The 19,119-nt window shown below is 45.9% G+C and overlaps 1 protein-coding gene and 1 non-coding gene across 4 annotated transcripts in view; both read left to right on the top strand.

Moving 5' to 3' along the window:
• Nucleotides 1–19,119, top strand: part of FAM135B (family with sequence similarity 135 member B) — a 273,666-nt gene that overhangs the window by 155,528 nt on the left and 99,019 nt on the right. For all 3 annotated transcript variants that reach the window (XM_067017174.1, XM_067017173.1, XM_059042852.2), the window contains exons 4-5: nt 9,918–10,057; nt 17,882–17,952. In XM_067017174.1, the coding sequence (XP_066873275.1) occupies nt 9,918–10,057; nt 17,882–17,952 (211 nt within the window). The remainder of the gene's footprint in view (nt 1–9,917; nt 10,058–17,881; nt 17,953–19,119) is intronic.
• On the top strand, nt 879–982 carry LOC131744298 (U6 spliceosomal RNA). Its single transcript, XR_009332085.1, has one exon. It is a non-coding gene; the product is annotated as a U6 spliceosomal RNA (small nuclear RNA).

Raw genomic sequence — 19,119 nt, 5'->3', positions numbered from 1 at the left:
AAGGGCTCTGTGCTCCTTGGAACATGCCAGGCCCATGACTGGGCGGGGATGCTGCAGCTCTTACCAAGATTTGATTAGCTGCGATTGTGCTATACTTAGTTGTCCTTGGGAAGCATATGGCCGAGGCAGATGGCTCGGGAAAGTCTGAATCACATAAACAGGGCTCTTTGCCTCCCATTTGCTGGGTCTGATGACTTTTTAACAGAATGGGTTTCAGAATGAGAAGGTGGAGCCTTGGTTATACCCCTCTCAGAAAACTCCAGGCTGAATGTTTCAGGCACACTTAGCACTGGCTGTTTGCAAGGGAACAGGATAGATGTGGATTCCGGGTCATCTTGAGGACATAGCAGCAAACAGATCCCTGAGCAGCAAGCTGCCTGAGCCCAGATTCCGTGCACTTCCACAAATGTTTATTAAACGTTGTTGCCAAATTCTCAGTGATCGGACCACTTGGAGCCTTGGTCAGTCATGCGTTTTATAAATATCTGCCTGACCTAGACTTCAGGAAAAGACCTGGCTCTTTGCTAAACCCTCACCTGGACTACAGCTTCCAAACTGGTCATTTAGGGCCAATTCAACCGTAGTAGGTAATTTAGATTTTATTCTAAGTGCAATGGGGGGAGGGCGGTGATGAAGTCTGGTTTATAGTTTATATGAATAGACTAAAGAGTAGTAATAGTAGAAGTAGAAATAAAGTTTTCCATATTCTCTATTGAGAGAAGATTTTATGAAGTGACCCAGAAGGGATTCATCAGAACCGCATTTCGAATGTAAACCCACAGGACTTGTGGAGGATTGGGTGAGAGGGTAAGGGAGAAAGAGGGATCAAAGATGACCAGGAAGTATTTTACTGTTTGTGGTTGAGAGACTGGGGGAGGGTGCTCGCTTCGGCAGCACATATGCTAAAATGGGAACGACAATAGCACGGCCCTTGTGCAAGGATGACAGGCAAATGCAAACGCCTGAAGCGTTCCATGTTTTTGATTCACTTTGTTATAAAGCAGAAACTAACGCATCATTGTAAAGCAATTATACTCCAATAAGGATGTTAAAAAAATTTTTATAATACCTAAAAGCAACAGGAGACTGAACAACAACAAAATTAGCCAAAAATGAAAGAGTACTGTAAGAATGATTATGTAAAAAAAAAAAAAAAGGTATGAAAATGAGGACCAGTGTTTCTTCCATTATTTACCAATAATAAAATAACAAGAAGTACTTGATAAAAAAAAAAGAGAGAGAGAGAGAGAGGGAGATTGGGGGAGGGACACAACCAAAGGATCTATATTGGGTACATAAGTTACGGTGTGGACTTGACCTCAAGGAGTAATGGCGAGCAGGCGAGGGATCAGGTCCACTCAGGAGAGAGGTGCCCCTGGAGTCAGGCATTTGAGGGTTCTCAGCTCGTGAGTGGCGTATAAAGTCTTGGAAACACCGAGACTTAGATGGAGGTCTGCAACACAGAGGCGGGAAGGGTAGGAGGAGCCATCCTAGGGGGAGCAGGGAGAGGAGAGGGAAATCATGAACTTGGCTACTTTCCATCCGCAGGCAGGTGGGGAGGGGGAGGGGTAGGCTGGGACGAAGGGAGAGGGTGGCATGGACATATATACACTACCAAACGTAAAATAGAGAGCGAGTGGGAAGCAGCCGCATAGCACAGGGAGATCAGCTCGGTGCTTTGTGACCACCTAGAGGGGTGGGATAGGGAGGGTGGGAGGGAGACGCAGAGGGAAGAGATATGGGGATATATGTATATATATAGCTGATTCACTTTGTTATACAGCAGAAACTAACACACCATTGTAAGGCAATTGGACTCCAATAAAGATGTTAAAAACAGTAAAATTAAGATATACAGTGTAAAAAAGAAAAAACAAACAAACAAAAACCAAAAACAAACAAAAAAATAAGGAATCTTCTTCTTGCCACCCTGGTGAGTCAAATCATTATTGCCGTTTTTGTCTGTGAGCAAACTAAGGCTGCGAGAGTTCACATCTCACTGAAAGACTCCCAGGTATAAACAGGGAGATTCCTGAAACTCTGTCTTTCCAGGCAGTGCCCACTGCCCCGCTCCAAGCCTGCCGTCTTCCCAGGATCAAGAAACAATTGAGGATTTCCTTTCCACTTCCCTCGAGAGTTCTGCTAGCAGCTGCTAGAATTCCACTGTGGATAACGTTTCATCGTCACATCAGCTGCACGCTTCTCCCCATCCAGCAGTAAATTGGCTGCCACTTCTCCGAGACCACCTGTTAAATGTTAGACTCTGTGCCGGGTACACTCCTAGGTCATCTCATTCAACCCTCCCAACCCTTGAACTCCCATCCCCAGGTCACAGGGGCGGAAACCGAGGTTCAGACCCGGTAAGTTCCTTGTTCACAGGTGCACAGGTGTACAAACGGCAGAGCCCCGGGGAAATCCATGTCTTTGAACTCCAATCCATTTCTTGTTGTTACAAAAGCCTGAGGGGCAAGGCCATGGACTGGACTCTGTAATTAGAACACAAATGGAAACACCTGAGACTGCACAGGGGTTAGGACCCTTCGGAAGGAAGCCCAGCAGGGGAAGCCTTGGGCAACTGGAGTGTGTTAGAGGCGGCCCTCTGGCCTTTTACTTTTGAAATTACATAGCAGTGCACATTATTGGCTAATAAAGTGTTATCAAGTGCTAGCCTGACTGGGCTCATTCTAATAGGTAGGTGAAAAGGGTTTATAATTAAGTTATTAAGGCCACTTAGTGTTGATGGGAGGATGCTCACGGCTCAATAACATCAGCAGCCCTTGTTCATTTTCAGGAATTTCAAGGGTATTTTTTTCTTTCCTGTATTCTTTGGTTTAGTTGCCCTCCTTCTGCAATTCTGAATTTCTGCTAGGCCACGGTCTCTGCTTTGTAACTTGAGTTTTCTTGCAGACTAAGATAGGAGTCAGACGTCCTGGGAACTGGAGCTCCCCCCCAAAATCATCCCTTTGTATCCCTGCCTTCATTAATAACTAATTCATTGATTGATTCAGTGCATATCTGAATGAGTATAATACACAAGGCCTGCTGTTCCGTCATGCTAGGACTTCAGTTCTTTCTCTATGAAGCAGGAGTGATGGAGTAACGTGAGTGCGGTGAGGAGGGAAGAAAGTTGGGAAGTATTGCACTAAACTTGCAGGCTAGTCTTCATTGTGGCTGTACCATCACCAGGGGTATTATGTCTAATATTGTCTGTGGGGTCGCTTAGTTAAATCATAAATGAGTAAACAAACTCAGAGACGAAAGAATGAAAAGAAGCACATGATTTGGAGTCACCGTTCTACCATCTACTATTGATGCCTTTGCTGCTGAGGATGTAACTCAACCCAATGATCCTGAGCTCCCTCACGAGGGAAATGAAGACTCTCATACCCAAGGTCAAGTGAGATAAGGAGTTCAAAGGGCCTGGAACTCAGACCAACCGATCCCAGACTAACTTTTGAGGAGCAACGTGAAATGAGCAAGACGGTTTCGAGTCTGTTGCATGTTACAGAGAAGTGACTTTTTCAAACCATAGAGTTATAAGTAACAACATCTGTGCCCAAACCCAGTTTGTTGTACATAATTTGCTCCCTCAATTAAAACTGTTAAAGTAGCCTGTATAAGATGTTTTAAATAATGCAATGTATCTGGAAAGATGAGAAATTCGTTCAGACGAGGAGACGTCTGTGGAGGTGAACAGTTAAGGGACGACCCATCCCTACTCCATGGATAGATGGTTCCAGACAGGAACACCCCCCAGGGAACGCTATGATTGTTTTTGTTTTGTTTTCGTTTACTTTGTTTTATTGAAGTACAGTTGATTTACAATGTTGTGTTAATTTCTGCTGTACAGCGGAGTGACTCAGTTTGTGTGTGTGTGTGTGTGTGTGTGTGTGTGTGTATATCTATACATACATACATACGTTCTTTTTCGTATTCTTTTCCACTGTGGTTTATCACAGGATACTGACTATAGTTCCCGGTGCCATGCAGTAGGACCGTGTTGTTTATCCACTCTGTATACAGTAGTTGGCATCTGCCAGTTGCAAACTCCCAGTCCATCCCTCCCCCACCTCCCCTCCCCTTGGGCAACCACTAGTCTGTTCTCTGTGAAGGAACCCTGTGATTGTTGATTACTGAATCTGTTTTGTTTTTCTTTTTTTTTGCCTATGATTTGATGCATAGCAGGTGATTCATAAGAATTTAAGGAATGAATTGATATATTTTATAGTAAAACCCATAGAAACATATTAATCCGGAGTTATGGTTAAGGCTTACACTCATCTCAGTGGGCACTAAAACATAAAATAGTCAATATTCCATGTACAGCAGGGTCAAGCAGAAAGTAAGAAAAACGCGTGCTTTCTTTCACGTGGCGGTAAAAACGACAACTAAAATGCAGCCCCTTATTGATGTATCATCCATCGGATGTGCCTCAAAGATTGAAGGTGCCAGTGTGTTCACAACTCTTTGGCTAGTCCACGAACGGGCCTGTGTCTCTAACTGCCCCGTTGGCAGATGTGCCAGCGTGTCTCCCCCGTCTCCCATTGTCCAAGAAGCTCTGAGATGCCACAGTGGACCAGGGTCCTTTTCGGAATGCCAGGCTAGGAGAAAACTGAGCTGCTTGGTCCCTTGCTCTGGGCTTCTCGTGGCCGTGCCGGTGTTTCCGTTGAAGGTGATTCGCTGGAGTTCGGAGAAGGCTCATCCTCTCCATGGTGAACTTGCTTCCACATCCCTACGGACCTCGTGCGCACAAGCCTCGGAACCCCAGTGCCATTGCTCTGCAAAGCACAGCCTGTGTGCCGGGATAGATGGGTCCACAGAGCTTTTCAGGTCACCATGTAACAAAATCAGCCTTCTGCTTATAAACCCCTTGCCCGTGGGCAACATCCAGAGTCACCATCTCGGGGCTCAGCTTTCTTCAAAGTCCTTCTACTTCCAGGAACAAGTTTTCCGTGCCTGATCCACACAGTATGTTAATACCTCCTACATCAGGAAAAGTCCGTCCCGGCGTAACAGACCTCCCCAACCTCCCAACTCCAGAAAAAGTCATCAGGATCTTGGTCTCTTTGCTCCCAGAATTGCCTCCTCTCTCGAAGCAGACTGTTCCACTCGTGCTCCTGTGATAGGGTCTCCAGGAAAGGTAGGCGCCTTGATGGACTCACAGAAGGTCCTGCCACACCTCTCTGCCCTGGCAGTGAGTGTGCAGAGTGGCCTTACCAGTCTGACAAAGCTGATATGATACTGAAGGTCATTCCGCTAATTCTCTTGTAAAACAGTGAACATCTGCTGCAGGTGGCTTTTTTCTTCTGCCTACTCTTTATTTTATTTTATTTATTTATTTATTTATTTTTTAAATTTTTTTTGTGGTATGCGGGCCTCTCACCACTGTGGCCTCTCACCACTGTGGCCTCTCCCGTTGCGGAGCACAGGCTCCGGACGCGCGGGCTCAGCGGCCATGGCTCACGGGCCCAGCCGCTCCGCGGCATGTGGGATCTTCCCAGACCGGGGCACGAACCCGTGTCCCCTGCATCGGCAGGCGGATTCTCAACCACTGCGCCACCAGGGAAGCCCGTGCCTACTCTTTGAAACAGTTAGAAACAATAATAATCCTTGGCTTCAAGGTGACTTTCTGTCCTTCCTGTTCCTAGAAATAGCCAGACAGTTATCTAGTGTAAAGAGTCATCATCGTTATCATCGTCATCTTACCAGGAAATCTTCTTGGGTTTTGAGAATCTCACAGTTACACATACACCTCTTACTTCTCATCTCATCTGAGTCTGACATTCATCACGGAAAATAAGCTGGGCGTGACTCTTGCTTCACTTAAGCTCCTATTTACTGTCCTGCCCAAGACCACGTAGCAAGAAAGTAGTGGGGCAAGTCTAGGACACCGATTTTTTGCTTTGCGGAAGGAGATCCTGTTCTAAACCACATAAACTCCAAGGTTCTGACCTTGAGTTGCTCATAATCTGACTTGGCTTTTTCAAGTTCCATGAACTCTGATGTTTTGGAAGCTTCTCCCATATGAATGTGGCCTGGGTTCGAAGAAATGCTGTGATAGCTTCTTAGAATCTTTGTTTTCAAACAGCCCAGACCTCACCCAGCCGTCCTCAGGCCTGGAGGGCTGGAAGGGGCTCCCCCAGAGTTTTGACTGCTTAGCGCAAACCTGATTCTCTGGGGAGCTCCTGTGTACTGGCAGAGCCATGACCATGTTCCCAGAGTGGGAATGAGATTCAGTCTACAAGTCAATGCCCATGAGAGCTCCCTGGCTTGGACTCTGGGGAAGAGGGTCCACGTCAGATAAGCAGCACCTGTGCTTTGTAATCTGTGCTCACAGAGCCCTCTGGGGCTGGAGGGGGCTCTCAGCAGAGGGAAGGTAACTTGAGTTGTAAGCATTTAGGGGCACACAGATAGGCAGGGTATTGGTATCACTCATTTGCGGGGGAAAGAAACAGCAGAGCCTAAAAGGTTTTTACTCTTGCTTTCTGGTTTGAAGTTCCAGATTAAGCTGTTTGGCCAATGGGAGCCATTGAAGAGGTCCTCTCATCTGCTCTGCTCCCTTTTGTCTACTCCCCTCCTCTTCCTTCTATCTCCTTCTCTTGCCCCTCCCACCTTCTTTCCATCAGACTCGTTTTCCCTCAGAGTTCTAACTCTCCTTTCCGATACTCATCCGTGGTATCAACCCTGACACATACAAAAGAAGACAGATATTTAGGAAGACTAATCTACACCTTCTCATTGGACCACTGGTCTGGTCTCCAAACAATAAGTAAAAACAGTCTAAAGATAATCTCGAGGTTCATCCATGTTGCTGCAAATGGCATCATTTCATTCTTTTTTAATGGCTGAGTAATATTCCATTGTATATATATGTGTGTATATATGTACCACATCTTCTTTATCCATTCCTCTGTCAGTGGACATTTAGGTTGTTTCTGTGACTTGGCTACTGTAAATAGTGAAGTAAGTCAGACAGGGGAACACAAATATATAATATCACTCGTGTGTGGAATCTAATTAAAAATGATATAAATGAACTTCTTTACAAAACAGAAACAGACTCACAGATTTCAAAAACTCATGGTTACCAAAGGGGAAACAAAGGGGTGGGGGATAAATTCGGAGCTTGGGACGAATTTACACACACTGCTATATAGAGAGTGGTAACTAGTGGGAACCTGCAGTATAGCACAAGGAACTCAATGTTCTATAATAACCTATATGGGAAAAGAATCTGAAAAAGAAGGAAGGTATGTATATATATATATATATATGACTGAATCACTTTGCTGTACCCCTGAAGCTAACACAACATTGTAAATCAACCATACTCCAATAACATTAAGAAAAAAAAAGTGTCAGAATATTTGAAATAACACTTGGGATATACCAAGATATGTTCTTTTCACCAATGTAAAATTACAAAAGGATTTTAAAAAAAAGATGAGTTTGTGATTTCAACAACTACAACAACAAAAAACAGTCTAAAGAGGAAAGTGGCTTTTTACCCCACTGCTAGGAAGCAGCAGCCTCCCAAGGTATGAGCAAGGTCTTTCAGAGTGGAGAGAGCAGGCACTGCCCTCACCTCTAGGTGCCCAGAACCTGGTGCATAAGAGGGTGAGGAGAACAAGGTGTGAATGAGCACCCGCTGTCCGCCAAGGAAGGTCCTGCGAATGAGCCAGTCATAGAAAGTTCGGGAAGTGGCCTTGCTGAGGGGAAGAAAGGAAGCTTTCCTTCAGAATGTCAGGAAGAGAGCCAGGGTGATGAGCAAGGTGTCCAAGTGGGGGCTGTCATCGTTGGTGAAGGGAGAGTCCCAGTGGGAACAAAGCAGGCAGGCGCTGTCCCTTTGCAAGGAGGCACCTGTTTTGTGCCCTACTTAACTAGTGATGAGAAAATGCCACAGGAGATCTCACAGGGCATCAGAAATGCCTTATCCTGGGCTTAATGAGGCACCTTGGGATGCCACGGTCTTCTGTAAATACTGCTGAGTCCTGTGATCCAGTTTGCCAATCTGCTCAAAATCAGAGGAGCTCAGTCTCCCATAGATATGTAGCCGGTGGAAATGTATTCAACAGAAAGTGCTACGACCTTTCTCGAAACACAATGAAAAAGTCCTCCTACTGCATTTTGCGTGCCTAGGACATGCTTGATCTTCAGATGTTGATTTATTTTATCCTCTTCTGTCTTCGCGGATCCCAGAAGGTCAGTGCGTGGAGATGCCCGTTTTTCACATGGAAAGCTGGTGTTACAAGAAGTGATGTCACTTGCCCAAGAAGGCAAGTTCAAGTGATTGAACTGTTTTGCTGGCTGTCCCTCCAGGTCCTAGACGGCTCAGTGTTGCTCTGACCTTCAGAGTATTTACCCCATCCATCCTCTGCCACGTTGTCGGTCTGGCTTATAGATCAACCAGGCCTTGACAGTGATAGAAGAAGGGCCGGTGCAGCAAATGAAAACAGAAGGGCGTTTGCACGCAAGGATCACTTCTGTTGAAAAGCCACATCGCTTTGAATCCAACAGGTCTAAGTAGGGCTGTGCCAGGCCAGAAATTTTGTTTCCTTCACGGTGAAGTGCAAACTGGAGCATGAACATCTGCACAGCCTTGGAAACGACCTGGGATTTGACGTTTCTTTTTCCCTACTCTGAAGCTACAGTGCAGGTGTTAAGTGTCACTGTGCGTGGGGAGGTGACAGTCACCCTTTGTCCCTGTTTCCAAGGGACTGTTGCAGCGAGCTGGGGACACTGCACAAGGCACTCGAGCCGTTTTCCTTTGCTGAACTGTCTTGCTTCCCTTTGCAAGCACACTATTTCCGTTTTTCAGTAGGGCTTTCGAGCATACATACCTGTCTTTTGCTAGGAAATGGGTGCATTTTATTCATTCACCCAAGACGTCTTTTCTCAGTTGTTAAGTAGGTGGCTGTGAGGATGAATCCACACAACGCCTCCTCATGTAGCGACTGTCATGACACCTCCCTCCTCTTCTTTGAGGCTTGGTCTCTTCATCTGTGGTGAAAACTTACCCTAGCAATTTTCTGTGAGGATTAAGGAAAGAAACACATTTGAGAAGCACTTTGGAAGCTGTGAAATACCACTTGGCCATTATTATGAATGAGTTATCTTTGCTTTATATTATATAAATAGTACCATTATTTATTTTAGAAGATTTCTATATTTTTCCAACTCTGCAGTTTGTGTGTTAAGTGATTTGGAAGAATTCACCCATTTTCTCTTCATAGTAACCCTGGTCAGTGGATGCAAGAAGATCTCTTAACCTCCTTGAGTAGGTTTATGTTCCTGAAATTCAACTTAACTTTGAGACAATGTTTAGGGATTAGGGTACATTTAGAATGCACTGGAAGGCACGGGATTGAGCAAGTCCCTTAAAGCACTGGATGTCTAATGTCATTAGAATGAGCACATTTATCGAAAACTCAAGACGGAGCATCCTGCATTTCCTGTGTGCTGTGCAAACTACACTTTCAGGAGAGAGAGATTCTGTGGACGCTAGGATATCCTTGTAGGAGACCAGTTTCTGTTTTTATCTCTCTGCCTTTCTCCTCATTATTTTCAGCAGAGGGGGATTACGGAAGGCTTTATGAAGGAGGGGTTATGTGAGCAGGTAAAGAATTGAGCAGGTACTAATTTCCAGCCAAGGAACACTGCCCACTGCATGACAAGTGATTTAGCCAAGATCCTATGACTTATAAAGGACCGAAGAAGGTTCTTTCTGAGATGCCAGCCCGATTCAGTGACCATAAATCTTCTGTGACGGAATCACATTCAACTGTGGCTTTTGGTTTTTGGGAATCGGAATGCAGTTGGGGGCCATTGCTTTCCTTGAGCTGGACTGAGCCCCAAGGAGGCTGCAGGTCCAGGGCAGGACGGGAGTCATGAGCTCCCTACTGGTTCTTGTTTTGCAGACAGCGGCAGCCTGCACTCAGCCTGTGTCCGCGAGAGCACTGCGCACAGCCGGGTCTTTCAGATCTTATACAGGAACGAAGAGGTACCCATCAACGATGCTGTGATCTTCCGAGCTCATTTGCTCTTAGACGGTGAAAGGGTAAGTCCCGGAATCTTCCACCAGCCACAAGTGGCTGTTCCCTCCTGTGCCTTTTGCATCCAGTGCTAGGAGAATGGGACGTGAAGGAGACGTTGTACGTTCGCTCTGAAATCTGACAGATCGGGACTGCTGATTTCAGAGCATTCCTGCACTTCCTGATTTATTCCTTTTTGTACTCATGCTTTCGTTCATGTACTTGCTTGTTTCATGTTCCAGGCGGGTCCCGTTGACTAACTTGCTGACTGTCTTACTCATTCCTCCTCTGCCCATTTGCTCGTCTTTCTGGGCCTCCGTAAACAGGTCAATCAGCAGGGGTTTGCTGAGCACCTGCTTTGTGCAGGGCTTGGGGTGGGCCCTCGGATGATGGACAAAGCTGAAGAAGGCAGCAGGACCCATCCCTCAAAGGATGGATGCTCCGTCAGAGAAACATATACAGACAGGCAGTGGTAGCTGAAATGCACTGTGCCAGCTGCATGTGCAAAAGAGCACGGGGCACCAAGGTTGGAGATGAGCTCTGTGGGAGGACATCAACGGCTTCACAAAGGAGCTGGCTTTGAGATGCTGGGACTAAGCGTTCATCAGACTAAGAAAGAAGAAGGGCGTCCCGTACAGGGGGGAACTGCATGAGTCAAGGCCCAGAGGCCTTGGAGAAAGGTGATTGAACATTTCCTAATTAGGAGGTTAACATCTGATCGTAACCTGATATTAACATCAGATGGGTCAAAATTTATGGTTACTGGGGGGAAAGGGGAGGGAGGGACAAATTGGAAGTTTGGGATTGACATATACACACTACTATATATTAAATAGATAACTAATAAGGACCTACTGTGTAGCACAGGGAACTCTACTCAGTACTCTGTCATGATCTATATGGGAAAAGAATCTAAAAAAGAGTGGCTATCTGTATATGTATAACTGATTCACTTTGCTGTACACCTGAAACTAACACAACATTGTAAATCAACTCTACTCCAAAAAATAAATTTAAAAAATCACTTGTACCTTAAAAAAAAAAAATCAGATGTTTCAAAAGAATATCTGGGGCTTCCCTGGTGGCGCAGTGGTTGAGAGTCCGCCCGCCAATGCAGGGGACGTGGGTTCGTGCCCCGGTCCGGGAGGATCCCACGTGCCGCGGAGCGGCTGGGCCCGTGAGCCATGGCCACTGAGCCTGCGCGTCCGGAGCCTGTGCTCCGCAGCGGGAGAGGCCACAGCAGTGAGAGGCCCACGTACCGCAAAAAAAAAAAAAAAAAAAAAAGAATATCTGAAGTCTAAACCATTTTTCTCCCTCGCCCAGTCCCACCTCGAATCCCCATCACCGCATTCCCGCTGGTCATTCCCTGCTAGAGTATCTTTAAAGGTGTGGAAGTGTACTCCTACTTTAGGAGAGCCTACTCAGAGATGTGTCCCCTACGGGCATCCCCTACAGGCATCATAGCACGCATAACGACTTCTACTGGCCATCTAATACTCCTCTCATGCCCTATGACTTTTTTTTTTTTAAGTTTTATATTCAGCTGACTTTTAAAAAATATATATTTATTTATTTGGCCGAGCCAGGTCTTAGTTGCAGCAGCCGGGATCTCTGTTGCCGCGCACAGGATCTTTAGTTGCGGCATGCAGGATCTTTTAGTTGCGGCATGCGAGATCTAGTTCCCTGACCAGGAATCGAACCCAGGCCCCCTGCATTGGGAGCACGGAGTCTTAACCACCGGACCACCAGGGAAGTCCCTCCCACGGCGTTTTGTCCACATCTTTTATGCTTGAGGTTGTGACGAGCTCCCCTGTGTGGCTGCACGTGAAAAGCTGTCACTGATTCTTCACTTATGAACCCATCCATTCATCAAAGATCTGTTGAGCACGTACCGTGGGCTAGAGATAAAAATCACGAACAAGAAAACACCCCTGGTGTCCGAGAGCTTATGTTTTAACATGAGATCAGTACATCACCATGCAATCAAATAACTACATCCTGTATATTCTATCGCTGAGCCTTCTCGCTGCTTCTCGCTCAGCTCCCTCGTCCATGAGATACACTCACAAAGGCAACAAGAGTAGGAATTTTCACCCCTGTTGGGGGTCCTGTGAAACTACAGCTGGGCCCAAAGTGGAAGAGAGCTCACGGCAGGCTCACTGTGCGAGACTCGATGCTGCGCCTCCTGATGGACACACTCAGATTCCAAGAGCTCAGCTTCAACCCAGCCTTCACACGAGATGGCGAGTACTTCCTGGAGGGGGCGTGACAGGCAGGAGAGCCCCCTGAGCAGCCAGCACTGAGCGGAGACCACGTGCTGAGGAGGGGCCAGGCATCCCGGGAGGAGGGCACAGCTAGGACAAAGGCTCTGAGGGGCGAACGAGGAGGTGGTGAGGAGCCCTGCGGTGACTAACCCCGAGGCACCCAGCCATCATCATTGGTTGCTTTCCCTGAGTTCTCCCCACACCTTCGTAAATCAGCTCTTTTTAACGAACTGAGTGCATCATCTACTTCTTTACTGGACTCTGGTGGACACAGGCAGTTTAGGAAAAGATACTGGAGCTGGTTCTGAGGGTTAAGGGACTCCCAGTTGGGCTTCACGCACAAGCTCGGCTTCCCCGAAATCTACTAAGAGAAAGTCACATGATGTCTCATGGGCTGTTGTCCTTTGGCGCGTTGGTCTCAAAGACCTTCCCGGTCAGAGTGGTTGTGACTGGAGGCTGGGATTGGACATTACTCTGGTCTCTTGGTCATTATTCCATCTGAATTCCATCAGACTCTTCCTCCTGCCCCCAACAGTCTAAAGCTTTTCAAGGTTATTGTTTCCCAGCACTCAAGTGTAGCCTCATGCGAGTTTGCAACAAGCCATGGCTCAGAGGCTGAACAGGGAGTGTGTTTGCCAGCATGGGTTGTAATCTTGTATATATTTTGTACAAGACTTTGTTCATATGGTACATATTGTTTTCTTCTGCATATAAAATCACTTAGCTCTACAAGCTAATAATTTATTATTGTGTTGGGGGTAATCAATATGGCAGCAAACAACGTTATCATTAATCATTACATCCACATCCGTGACAATTAAAGTTAATTGGATAAGTTCATAACAGCTGTATCTCTGGAATGCATGCATTACCTCCAGTGAATATCTGTTTATGGCAGCCCAAACACCGTATAGCCCGTTGGCCAGAGTTCACGGTCTTGCATGGACGTAGCCGTCAATGTGTGCGGCAGGCGTATACGATGCCAACACATCAAGCATGTACCGTTCCCTGTGCTATGGGAAGTGCAGACACGGAGAAGATTCAGTCCACACGCTTAGTGCACAAGTAAATGTAAGAGGTGACCATGGACAGAACTAATCACAGCTTAAGGCACAAATGTTTTCATGAAAGTTGCAAAGAATCAGGGAGTGTGGAGTAGGATAGGTATGCTATTTATATACACTTTGTGTGACACCCCCCCAGAAGATTTGGGAAGGCTGACAAAATACACAGAATAGTAAAAGGGAAAAAATAGCAATAGAGTGAGCCAAAGTAGAGGAAAAACACAAAAGGGAACTAAAGCCTGAGTTAGATGTAACAGACCGAAATGCACAAGCATAGTTCTGGACCTTTGCAGATGCTGGCCCACACATTCAGTGCTGAGCTTCCCAGCAGACAAGGCAGAGAAGATACAGTTATTAGCAACGAGATGCTTAATGTCCTGAAGAGGAAGAGGAGCATGTTACATAAAATAATCTTTGTGGACAAGGTTGCAGTTTTTAGCTGAAGTATAATTGATTTACAATGTTGTGTTAATTTCTGGTATACGGCAAAGTGATTCAGTTATATATATATATATATATTCTTTTTCATACTCCTTACCATTATGATTTATTACAGGAGATTGAATACAGTTCCCTGGACTATACAGTAGGACCTTGTTGTTTATCTATTTTATATATAGTAGTTTGCATCTGCTCATCTCAAACTCTCAGTCTATCCCTCCTCCACCCCCTTTCCCTTTTCGTGACCATAAGTTTGTTTTCTCTGTCTGTGAGTCTGTTTCTGTTTTGTAAATAAATTCACTTGAGTCATATTTTAGATTCCACATGTATGATATTTGTCTTTCTCTGTCTGACTTACTTCACTCAGTATGATAATCTCTAGGTCCATCCATGTTGCTGCAAATGGCAATATTTCATTCTTTTTTATGGCCGAGTAACTTTCCATTGTGTGTGTGTGTGTATGTGTATATATATATATATATACCACATCTTTATCCAGTCACCTGTCGATGGACATTTAGGTTGCTTCCGTGTCTTGGCTATTGTGAATAGTGCTGCTGTGAGCATTGGGGTGCATGTGTCTTTTCGAATAAGAGTTTTCTCCGGATATATGCCCAGGAGTGGGATGGTTGCATTTTTATGGGCTCCAAAAAGAAAAGCATTTCTCAAAGTATGATTCCTAGACGCACCATGTCCTAGTCCCCTGGCAGTACTTTTTAAAAATTCAGATTCTTAAGCCCAGCCCAGACCTAGCCCAGGCAGTCTGACCGCAAAGCCTGTGTTTGTGACCAGTATGCAAGCCTGGGGGTGGAGTTAGTGGATGAAGGGGTCCTTTAGGTGGTCAGGCCCATAGTAAGTTGGAAATAACTATAATAACTAATATTTGTTGAGAATGGCCTTTGTTCACACACTGTGTTAAGCCCTTTATGTGCATGTTCTTACATAGTTGCACAATAGCAGTGATCTAAGGGGTAAGTGTAATCATTTCACCCCCATTTTGCAGATGAAAAAACAAAAAACCGAGAGAGGTTGATTGGCCCAAGGTCACACAGATGCTTAATAAATGCAGAGCCAAGCTTTGTACCCATGTCGCTTGACTTCCAAAGCTGCTTTCTTATCTCCCCAGCTATGGTGCAGCTCAGGAGAGAACTTCATAAAGGAGGAGAGGATACAAGAGTTACTACTGTTATGAGCCGAGTTGAAATTAGCTAGCGTGAGACTGTACAACCCACAATACAGATGAGACCCTGGGAAAAGGCTGAAGAAGTGAGCAACCCTTGACTGAATCTGGGCTTTGGAGCCACTAACTAGTTAAGCCTAGGAAGTGACTTTCCGACAGCAAGTCTCAGTTTCTTCGTTTATACGTGAGGCCAATATGTCCTAATTCACAGTTTTATCCACATTAAATAAGATAGTATATGACAGTGGTAGCTGTCCTGTGTAGTATCTGCTACATAGTAACTCTTCTGTAAATCCTAGCTGCTGTTCTTTTTTCCACTACTGTGTGAAATTCATGCCCGACGCTAAAAAAGTCATCTACCTGGGAGGTTGAGGTTAGCTGATGTAAGCTAGTATATATAGGATGGATAAACAACAAGGTTCTACTGTAGAGCACAGGGAACTCTATTCAATAACCCGTGATAAACCATGATGGAAAAGAATATGAAAAAAGAATGTATATATATGTATAACTGAATCACTTTGCTGTACAGCAGAAATTAACACAACACTGTAAATCAACTATACTGCAATTAGAAAAAACCACCCTTGAAAGGAAGCAATCCTTTTTTTTTTTCACCCCCCCCTTGGTTTTTTTTTTTTTTTTTCTGTGGTACGCGGGCCTCTCCCTGTCGTGGCCTTTCTCGTTGTGGAGCACAGGCTCCGGACACGCAGGCTCAGCGGCCACGGCTCACGGGCCCAGCCGCTCCGTGGCACGTGGGACCTTCCCGGACCGGGGCACGAACCCGTGTCCCCCGCATCGGCAGGCGGACTCCCAACCACTGCGCCACCAGGGAAGCCCGGAAGCAATCCGGTTAACGAAAATAAAGTAGGGCAATGGAAGGGCATGCGTGCGTGAGTGTGTGTGCGCGTGTACGTGTGAATGTGTGTGTTTGGAGGAAGGGGCAGGTAGCCAGCAGCCAATGAAGAAAAATGAGTGGTTAGAGAAACCAGTGACTGCGTTCTGGGGCATCTTGCAATGAAAGATTTATTGAGACATCCGTGACGTCATAGCCAGGCTCTATCTATAGCCACAGCTGATCTTGGGCCTTGATTTCTCTCCTTGTTCCAAAAAATTGCAGCAAGTTTAAAACTGGAGCTTAACAGCGAATTTTTGTTAAGTAGGCAAATGCTTGGAGGTGGTTTGGAGGACTTGCTCTACCAGTCTTATTTCCCAGGAACTGGTGACAAGAGGCTGTGTTGCTTGGGTTGTGTGTATGAAGCGGGGTGAGTGATTATGCAAAACAAAGCTAGGAGAGGAAGTTATTCATAGCGCTTGGATTGAGCAAAATGTTAACTTTTAAATGCTTAAAAAATTTTTTTAAACAAATTTTAAAACCCTGAGGAGCTAAAGATAAATTCCATCCATATGTCTCTGCCTGAGCTCTGCTTCACCAGGAATATGTTTCCAAAGAGGCCTTTGGGTAAGAGATTTCCATCCCTACAGAATGAGGATATTCTTGCAAAGAAACAAAAACCAAGAGGAGGGCGGGGGTGGAGAAGAGCTTTATTTATCCTTTAAGGTACACAAATACTTTCTGTGGGCCGGACCTTGTCGCTGAAATTGGGGACCCAGAACGGATTAAGACTAGTCTCTCCCTTAATGAGACCAGATGACAGGGGATACTGGGTAAGAAAATGGCCCGGGGGGACTTAGCCACAGTCAGCTGGACTTTTGTCAGAGTCCCCTGAGCCCGATCCGAATGGAGCTTCGGAATGCCCGCCCAGCACGGCCAGATCCGTGGATTGTTTTCTCAGAAGCTGGAAACCTGCAATGGAAATGTGAAATTGCCTGATTTTTAAATGGTTTCTGCTTGTTCCGAAACATTGTAAAAAATACTATCAGGGCTCTAAACAAAACGTATCTGCAGCTAATATTTGTCTCATGGGCTTATAACGCAAAAGTTGTAAAGCTGAGACAATTTTATAGGAAGTGTTGAATGCTGAGATGGGAAAAAAAACAGGGTTTTTGTGGGTCACAGAGGAGAAGGGGTCCACCCCGCGTGGCTGTGGGGAGGAGATTACGCCCTGTCACAGGCGTGCAGTACTTATCTGGGTTTCCTGAGTAGGGACATCAGCTAGATCCGGTACTTGGCAAGTGACTCTCCTGGAGGTGTTAAGTTTGGGAAAAGAAGAGGCGTGGGTTACCATCTTTTAGACGTACCTGAGAAGCCGGCAGGTAGAACAAATAGATTCCCATGCTAATTAATGAAAACTGATTTGTTCTTAAAAGCTAAGCATGGAAACAGTCGTGGATAGGACATGAAATGCTGAAGTATCGGAAAGCATAAATGGTTAGATGTAATGGATCGCTAGACAGAAGTGAAGGATGCGCTTTCGTGTAAAGCTGAGCCGCCTTGGGAAGTGACTTGACTTTGTTCTGAGCACCAGCTTCCTCTTCTGTGACCCGGAAGGATAGCGCCAGCCCCTCGAAGGTGTCAGCAGTCACACCACCTCTGGCGTTTTCCCATCTCCAGCCAAGCGGGGTTTCCTCTCTGCAAATTCACTGCTCCAGCCTTTCCAAAGCAGGCGCCACAGAACACTTCACTCCTGCTTCAGAGGAATTCCCGATCAAATCTGTTTTGGAAATAAGGTGCTCAAAAGTCCTGCAATCTAGAAAACTCACTTAACATTTTTTTCCTGCAAAATTGGCTTTTCCCCAAATGTGACATAAATCCCTCCCTTCTACTTCCATGTAATACAGGCACCGCATTCAACTAGAATTCCACAGAACATGCATGGAAATTCTGCTTTACACACAAATGACATTAATTTTGCTGTGAGCTCCTTCTTTTCAACTTTGGGAAACCGGCCGGCTGCGTGTTTCATTTGGACCAGTCCTTAAACTTTGTTTCTCTTCTAGGTGGAAGAGGCACTAAGTGAAGTCGATTTCCAACTCAAGGTGGATTTGCACTTTACAGACAGTGAACAACAGTGAGTGTCCTTGGAGTCCCTGAATCATGTGATAATCATATGATTATCATGGGATAATACAGTTTCCTTTGCCCGACACTTTTCCAGCCCCGAGGTAGCCTGATGGCCATAAACCTCAGAACATCCCTTAGAAACCCGGTTCTTGATCAGCTACAGAAACGAGGGCAAGGAATATCTATGTGGTCATTTAGAGCTGCATGCATTTTAGGCAGGAAGCTCAGAGGCTGCAGGCACAGAGAACTCTTGACTTCCTGCTTTGTGAACCGGCACCTTCTTATATCCGAACCCGCCTCCGTACACTTGCAAGGCAGTATTAATTAGCTCTTTAGATTAATGACCCTATGAGGCTGCAGATCTCAAGGGCCCCTTCTGAATCAAAGGAGATCCGGCCGGGATCCTCACCTGTACACTGAATGTCTGCTCTGATGTTTCAACTTTCCGAAAATTGAAAATCCATTGACGTACATTGAAAATCCATCAGCTTCCTGCTTATCAGATTCAATAAGCAGGAAGCAGCCCTCCTCCTTCTCATAACTTCTCCCTTTAAGCTGGTTCGGTGGCCTCTTCCTCCTACCCTGGGGCGAACAGTCGTGTCGCAGGCTTTCATGTGATAAATAGATAGTCCCTTTTTCAGGTATGAAAAAGTCCAGTCGGATGTGTTACCAAACCTCCAAACTCTCATCCAGTTTATGACTTCTTTTCATTGACCCTGCCCCTTTGCTCCAGTGCACCCCTGCTTCAGGCGTTCTCGGGGTAGGAAACTCCTGCTGCAGCAACTGGGTATGGTGAGCAGCTTGATACAGTTTCCTGTCTTCCCCCTGGGGTGTGTGGGTCTTGCAGGGTCAGGCACAAGGAGGAGGGAGGAGATTGCAGGTGGGGCAGGGAGTCATACGTGACGGGTTCACTTGCAAGCAAGGCTCTTAACATGGTAGATGCTGAATCACCGCTTTCTCTGCGCTTGGGGTGTTCTTGTGCCTTCCTTGGAGCTATACCCGTTAGGCGGTCTCCCTCTCCTCCAGCCTCTGCTGTTCTTTGATATAACGATGCCTCCTATGGTTGGGTCATTCACTCTCCTTGCAGGGAGCTCTTTTGGCGGATTCTTCTCCGAGGAATACGCATCTGGCTCTTGGATAATGGACACAAGCACGTTCATCCTCACCTCACACT

This window comes from Kogia breviceps, chromosome 17, assembly GCF_026419965.1.
Source record: "Kogia breviceps isolate mKogBre1 chromosome 17, mKogBre1 haplotype 1, whole genome shotgun sequence".
Classification (NCBI taxonomy): domain Eukaryota; kingdom Metazoa; phylum Chordata; class Mammalia; order Artiodactyla; family Physeteridae; genus Kogia; species Kogia breviceps.
Note: the sequence above shows the minus strand (reverse complement) of the source record. Positions and strands in the feature narration are given on the sequence as shown.